At 52.9% G+C, this 7,682-nt stretch overlaps 1 protein-coding gene across 2 annotated transcripts in view; it reads left to right on the forward strand.

The window, feature by feature from the left end:
• Positions 1-1,612: 1,612 nt before the first annotated feature.
• Positions 1,613-7,682, forward strand: part of GRTP1 (growth hormone regulated TBC protein 1) — a 38,371-nt gene continuing 32,301 nt past the window's right edge. For both annotated transcript variants that reach the window (XM_017861821.1, XM_017861822.1), the window contains exons 1-2: positions 1,613-1,769; positions 5,525-5,649. In XM_017861821.1, coding sequence (XP_017717310.1) covers positions 1,664-1,769; positions 5,525-5,649 — 231 coding nt within the window. In that variant the 5' untranslated portion in view covers positions 1,613-1,663. The remainder of the gene's footprint in view (positions 1,770-5,524; positions 5,650-7,682) is intronic.

Raw genomic sequence — 7,682 nt, forward strand, 5'->3', positions numbered from 1 at the left:
TCGATCTCTTGACCTCATGATCCACCCACCTCGACCTCTCCCAAAGTGCTGGGATTCCAGGCGTGAGCCACCACGCCCGGCCCTTAAGAGGGATTCTTTGGCTTTCAGTGGATGGCGTTAGTGTCTGTTTTCTCTCTCTGGGTCTTCCTTCCTTGCCCTTGTATCATTCGTCACGTATTTAGTGAGCTATTATTGCCTCCCAGGTTCTGTTCCAGAGTGGAAGGCCCAGTGGACAGACAAGGGCCTGTCCTTCCAGAGCCTGATTTTCTCAGTAATCACCTAGCACACAATCATCTGCCCATGTCCAGAGGATCATACACTGTGGATCACCTTGGAATTGGAGCTCATAAAATTTTACCCTATAGTGCTTTTCTTGACTGTAGCCTATGAAGTTATTGTAAGTTTTTATCTGCTAAATGCAGCTGGTGCCTCAGATTTTTTTCTTTTTGTGGCAGCTTATAGAATTTCACAAATTGCATATGCCTTCTTTTCTAAAGTATGGTTTCTTTTAAAATAATGGTTTCTTTTCAAATATGTGCAGGGCCGGGCACAGTGGCTCACACCTGGAATCCCAGCACTTTGGGAGGCCGAGGTGGGTGGATCACAAGGTTAAGAGTTTGAGACCATCCTGGCCAACATGGTGAAATCCTGTCTCTACTAAAAATACAAAAATTAGCTGGGCATGGTGGTGCGTGCCTGTAATCCCAGCTACTTGGGAGGCTGAGGCAGGAGAATTGCTTGAACCCAGGAGGCAGAGGTTGCAGTGAGCTGAGGTTGCACCACTGCACTCCAGCCTGGGCGACAGAACGAGACTCCGTCTCGAAAAAAATAAAATACGTATAGTGTAGTATCAAAGGAAAACAGCAAAACTTTAAAGATTTGCTTTGAAAATTAACTGTTTTGTAGCTTAAGAGCACAGTGTGGCAGCTTTCGACTTAATTAATTCGGATGTTAGTCATGCATATCTTTTCCATCTGCCTAAGAAATTACTCAGTATTACTAATGAAGATAGCTCATGGCTTTTGGCTTCTGTCCCTATATGTTTATTAGAAAATACTAATTTTAGAAAATTACTAATTACTTTTTCACATTTTTATTGTCAATTAAAATATCCTCACAAAATGGAGTAGCTTTCAACGTATAGAGATAACTGCACAAGGAGGACAGTGACGTCTGCCACTAAAACCGTGGTCTCCCAGCTGTGGTGTGTCCCACCTGAGGTGCTCACAGCTGAGTCCAGCCAACGCCTTTGTTCTCAGCTTGGCCTCTCACTGTTTTGCCCCTTTGCTGCTCCTCTGCACAGCTCTTGGGGAGCTTTCCAGGGCAGCCGTCTGACCGCGGCTCTGTTTCCTGACTACCTGCATGGGATGGCAAAGTGGGGGTGGGGGTGGTTCTGTAGCCAGTCTGATTTGTGCGCTGTTGAGAGGGGGAGGAGAGCAGAATTTTTGAAGGAGTATATGTACCAGTTTTGGTGGAGATGGATGAAGTTCTGGGTCTCTTTAATATTCGATTTAAGAAGGTAAGTGGTGAGAGCGGAAAGTGTGGTGGGAATGTGTGGGCCCTGCAGGCCTCTGTCCAGCTCACACGCTGTCTGTCCTCTCGGCCTTCAGTGAAACGCTATGTCCGGAAAGGGGTCCCACTGGAGCACCGTGCCCGCGTCTGGATGGCGCTGAGTGGGGCCCAGGCTCAGATGGACCAGAATCCCGGCTACTATCACCGGCTTCTCCAGGGAGAGAGAAACCCCAGGCTGGAGGATGCCATCAGGACAGGTGAGGCAGCGGGGATCAGGCTCTGGCATAGGGCCTGGGGTCAGAAGGAACTGGTTTCCACCCAGTGTCTAGTCTCAGTTTCCAGGAGTGAGTGGTGCGTCTGCTGGTTTTAACTTAAAGTTACGTCTTCCTCCATGAAAGAATCAAAACTGAAGCCTGGCCGGGCACGGTGGCTCAAGCCTGTAATCCCAACACTTTGGGAGGCCGAGACGGGCGGATCACGAGGTCAGGAGATCGAGACCATCCTGGCTAACACGGTGAAACCCCGTCTCTACTAAAAAATACAAAAAACTAGCCGGGCGAGGTGGCTGGCGCCTGTAGTCCCAGCTACTGGGGAGGCTGAGGCAGGAGAATGGCGTAAACCCGGGAGGCGGAGCTTGCAGTGAGCTGAGATCCGGCCATTGCACTCCAGTCCGGGTGACAGAGCGAGCCTCCGCCTCAAAAAAAAAAAAAAAGAAAATTGGTTAACCTAAATTGAGTAATTAGATTTTAGAAAGTACATCTGCCCTTCTGATTTTAACAGTTTTTGAGAAATACACACTTAAACACAATATACTTAATTTTTAAAAACCCAGTGGCTTTAAAGTGCTGTGAGGTTAGAAAGACTTGGGAGGGTGAGGACGTGGTGCATCCTGCTGCCCTTCCTGGGGGTCTCCTGTCCACAGGGCTGAGCCAATGGGGAGGGGCTACCCAGGCTGGGGGCTGGGGCTGCCGGGGAGAGGCTGACCGCAGAGTGATTGCCGCCAAAGGTCTCCAAGCAGATGCACAGCCTGGCGGCCAGAAACGCTGATTCAGGTTGGGAAGAGGAGAGCTTGAGTGCAGTGGGGAGGGGGTGCATAGTCAAACAGAGCACTGCTGTCTGAAAAATGAGTTTAAAGTCTCTGTTTTGTGTTTTTTGGATGATTAATATTTTTTTTTTTGAGACAGGTGTCACTCCGTTACCCAGACTGGAGTGTAAGTGTAGCAGGGCAGTCACAGTGAGTGCTTACTGCAGCCTTGACCTACCAGGCTCAAGTGATCCTCCCGCCTCAGCCACCCGCGTAGCTGGAAGTGATCAGGACCACAGGTGTGCACCACCACACCTGGCTCATTTTTTTAATTTTTATTTTATTATTTTATTTATTTATTTATTTTTTGAGACAGAGTTCTCGCTTCTGTGGGCCAGGCTGAGGTCAAGTGGCACGATCTTGGCTTCACTGCAAGGCTTTCTTTTTTGCTCCCCGGTTTATTGCATTCTTCCTGCCTCAGCCTCCCGAGTAGCTGGAACTACAGGCGCCGCCACCACGCCCGGGCTAGTTTTTTTTGTATTTTTTTAGTAGAGACGGGGTTTCACCTTGTTGCCAGGATGGTCTCGATCTCAACTGTCTCGGGTAATCCGGCCCGTATCTGGGCCTCCAAACAAGTGCATGGGATATACAGGCGTGAGCCACCGCGCCCGGCCAATTTTTATTTTTTTGCAGAGATGGGGTTTTGGTTTTGAACTCCTGGGCTCTGAGGATTCTCCCTCCTTCACCTCCCAAAGTGCTGAAGTTACAGGAGGGAGTCACTCGCCTGGCTGAATCTTTCTTTCAATTATGGTAAAATATGCCTAATATAAGATTTACGATTTCATTTTCCCAAGCTGAAGCTCTGTCCCCATTGTCAAGCACCATCCCCGTGTCCTTGCCCAGCCCCTGACACCCCACTGTGCACTCGTCTCTGTGCTTTGGCAACTCCAGGGTCACATAAGAGGAGTCCTGTGGGTTGCGTTCTGTGCGACTGGTGTCCTTTGCCTCGCTTCAGTCCTCAGGGATCCTCTGTGCTGCATCTCGTGTGAGAATTTCCTCCTTCTTTAAGAGTGAATAATATTCCACGCATGGGCAGACAACATTTTGTTCATTTATCCACCTGTCAGTGGACCCCTGGGCTCTCCTGCCGCATGGCTGTTGTGGGTGGCACGGCCGTGAGCCTGGGTATGTGGATTCTTCTGGGTCCCTGCTTTCAGCTGTGGGCTCCTACCCAGAGTGTGGGGCTGCTGGATCCATGGCAGTTATGTGCTTAGTCATTGGAGGCACCTGGTCAGTTGTCTTTCGGGAGCCATGCAGTGGATGGTCCAGCCCCACAGAGCCAATGCCAGGCCACGCAGTGCAGACAGAAAGCTCCCATGCTCTTCCATCTCCACAGTGGAGATGGAGCCATCTCCTTTCCCACAGGATGCTATCAAAACATATCAAGACGCTTAGCATGATGGCACACGCCTGTAATCCCAGCACTTCGGGAAGCTGAGGCAGGCAGATTATTTGAGCTCAGGAGTTCAAGACCAGCCTGGCTAACACGGCAAAACTCCGTTTCTACAAAACAATACGTAAATTAGCCCAGGCATGGTGGTGTGTGCCTGTAGTCTCAGCTACTCAGGAGGCTGAGGTGGGAGGATCACTTGAGCCCTGGAGGTCGAGGATGCAGTGAGCCGTGATTGCACCACTGCACTCCAGCCTGGGTGACAGAGTGAGACCCTATGTCAAAAAATATATATATATGGAAAAACTCAATAAAAATATTACATAGACATGAACACAGCTGGTCACTCTAGTCTGAAATAGCAAAATACTAACTTCCCCTTGACTGATTCCAGTTTTTGGAATGTTTAGAATTCCATTAAAAAAAAATGCTCTTTTGTAAGAAAACACACAATGAAAAATAATGTGCTCTGAGGCATTGAACTAATGTTCGCCCAAATCTAGTTTTTTGTAAGCAAAGACAAGGCCTGGGGCCAGAGGTCGGAAACAGACTCACAGTGTCTTGCAGCCGTTGTGGAGAGACCATAGGCGGTTGGGTTCCTCCAGGGTGGGGTGTGTGCGCACATCTCAGCATCACGGCTGGCGGGGGCTGCTGTGAGTCAGTCTGGGAACCGGCCGTCCGCTGGTGACCGCGTGGGGTGCCTGGTGAACACCCTCTAACGGATATAGGGCCAGTGGGAGCAGAAACCAGTGGAGTTGTCAAGCCGGCATTATCCTTCCTGCTCGGCTTGCGTCCGGGGTTAACGTGGAGGTCAGCTTCAGTGAGGCCTGGCACTGGGTCAGCGTGAGGCTTGGTTAGTCTCGGGGACCCAAGTGGTATCCGGATCCCCCGGCACTAGACAGCTTGTCCAGGGCCACTGTCCTGCCAAGAGATGCCTGGGCCGGACAGTGGGGGGGCTGGTGCCGAGGAAGGAAGAGGCCGGCAGGGATGCCTCCTGCACACACAAGCCGACAACGCGAGGTTTATTCAGTTCTCAGTTGTCAGCTCTCAGCTGTGTCCTTTATCTCTGAGGAGTCTCAGTTTATTCTGTCTCCTTCTGTTTTGGATCTTCGGAAATAGGAAAGTGTCCCAAAGTTTTGTGGGCATTTCTCTCCACCTGTCACCCTGGGTCCTCGAGGCAGAGTTGCCTCCACTATGCGCAAGGTGCGAGGTGCAGGAGGCCTGTGCTGGGGACTGGGAGGAGACGGGCATCGAGGAAGGAGCACCGTGGCCTGGCCACCAGCTCTGGGGTTGCTCTGCTGTCCCTGACTCTGCGGGAAGGACGGTTGGGGTCCCTCCACCCCGAGTCCAGGATCACCCCCTCCTTCCTGGCCCAGCGAGCCTGTCGCTCTGGCTGTGTTGAGTCTGCCGTGCGGCCAGGGTGAAAACCAGTCCATAAGTCCCAGGTGGAAGCCAGGCGGCCCCCCTTGGGGCAGCTGGAGGGGTGGGAGGCTTGTGGAGCAGAAAACCGTGGGTGATTCCTTCTCAATTTCCCGCAGACCTGAACCGGACCTTCCCCGACAATGTGAAGTTTCGGAAGACCACGGACCCCTGCTTGCAGAAGACCCTGTACAATGTGCTGCTGGCATATGGGCACCATAACCAGGGAGTGGGCTACTGCCAGGTGAGCCTCGGGACCTTTTGACGCAAGCATGAGGTGGCTGTGACGACGGGTCTGTCCACAGCTGCAGGCTCGGCAGTGACGGCTTCATGTCTCTGTCAACAATGTTCATGAATTCCACATCCTGATGCCCCATTGAGGCTCGGACACCATTTGCCAGCAGGGAGGACAGGGAGCAGCAGCTGACGACCTCGTTTCAGCCTCAGGCAGCGGGAGGAGAATCAGTGAGCACGAGACACAGAGGGCGAGTGCTGTGGGGTGCGTGTGTGCTGTGGGAAACGTGTGCTGTGGGGCGTGTGCTATGGGGCATGTGTTGGGCGCATGTGTGCTGTGTTGGGTGAGTGTGCTGTGGGGTGTGTGTTGCGGGGCATGTGTGTGCTGTGGGAAATGTGTACTGTGGGGCGCGTGTGTTGTGGGGCACGTGTGCTGTGGGATATATGTGCTGTGGGGTGCGTGTGCTGTGGGATATATGTGCTGTGGGGTGCGTGTTCTGTGGGGTGCATGTGGTATGCCATGGGGCGTGTGTGCTATGGGATATGTGAACTATGGGGGATGTGTGCTGTGGGGTACGTGTGCTGTGGGGTGCGTGTGCTGGAAAGCTTGTGTACTATGGGGCATGTGTGCTATGGGATATGTGTGCGGTGGGGTGCATGTACTGTGGGGTGTGTGTGCTGTGAGCTGTGTGTTGTCCTCTGAGGCCACTCCCAGAGTGTCTGCTGTCTACACTGTCATCCCCCGGCTGGCTCCGTGGTGTGAACCAGCAGGTGTGGTTGGGAGAGTCCTTGCGCCTCCTGGAGGCCACCTAGCTGGGTGCATATTAAGGGCATTGCTCTTAGTAACTGGTGGAGCGAACAGGCCAGAATTGGGGGCAGCCAGGAGCCGTGCAGTCTCCCAGCCTGTGTGTGCCCTGCCTGGGCCTTTTGCCGGTGGTGCTGTTCCAGTCTCTCTGAGCTCGCTGAGGGCAGGGCAGGCATCTGGGCAGGGCTGGCCTCCACGATGGTTTCCAGGTGCACACATGGCCTGTGACTGCCTGTGAGTCCCGGTGGCTGGGAGCCTGGAGCCCACGGCTGCCACCGGGATTGGAGAGTGCTTTCCTGGCATTTCAGGTCATGTGCTTCACAGGCTTCTAGGGGTTGTGGCTTAAATGTTTCTAGGAGGACGGGGAAGGACATTGTCGCGATGGGTGGTTCGAACCCAGCAGGCCCAGTGGTGCCACCAGAAACTTCCTGTAGGAGCCAGGAGCCAGGCATGCGGCAACCAGAAAACGCAGTTTGAGTGAACGTTTGCGGGAGTGTGGAGCCCCTGCCTGGACAGCCCTGGGCCTGGCCCCTGGCAGAGTGAATGCTCCCAAGGAGAAAGGGTGGACGTGTGCGTGAGGAACGCCCTGTGACAGGCCAGCAGCAGAGCCACAGGACCGCGCCGTCCTCACCCGCTGCTCCGCATGCTGCGCATGTGCAGCTCTGTAGCGGGCAGGCAGTGCTGTGTCAGGTGAAGCTGGGAGAGTCCCTCCTTTGCAGACAGAATTCCTGCCATTCCTTGCTTTTATGACTGTCCAGGAGCAAGAATTTGGCCTTCTGGAGTTGAGGTAGAGTGGGCAAGAAACCCTCTACATCATTCTATTTACTACTCCTTTGCGTTTTAAAAACAGCTTTACTAAAATGCAAACACCAGCCTGGGCAAGGTGGCAAGACCCCATCTCTACAAAATATGTTAAAAAATTAGCCAGGTGTTGTGGCACACGCCTGTGGTCCCAGCTACTCAAGGGGCTGAGGTGAGAGGGTCGTTGGGGCCTGGGAGGTCAAGCCTGCGGTGAGCCATGATCGCACCCTACACTCCAGCCCGGGCAACAGAGCAACACCTTGTCTCAAAAAAAGCGAGAAACAAACCAAAAAAACACCAAAAAAAAAAACCACCCACCTGGGGGCCCTTTCCTGTCATCGTGCACTGTGGGAGGTCAAGGCAGGAGGGTTACTTGCTTGAGGCCAAGAGTTCAAGACCAGCCTGGGCAATATAGCAAGACCCCCATCTCTATTCTG

This window comes from Rhinopithecus bieti, unplaced genomic scaffold (genome assembly GCF_001698545.2).
Source record: "Rhinopithecus bieti isolate Rb0 unplaced genomic scaffold, ASM169854v2 scaffold_62034, whole genome shotgun sequence".
Classification (NCBI taxonomy): Eukaryota; Metazoa; Chordata; class Mammalia; order Primates; family Cercopithecidae; genus Rhinopithecus; species Rhinopithecus bieti.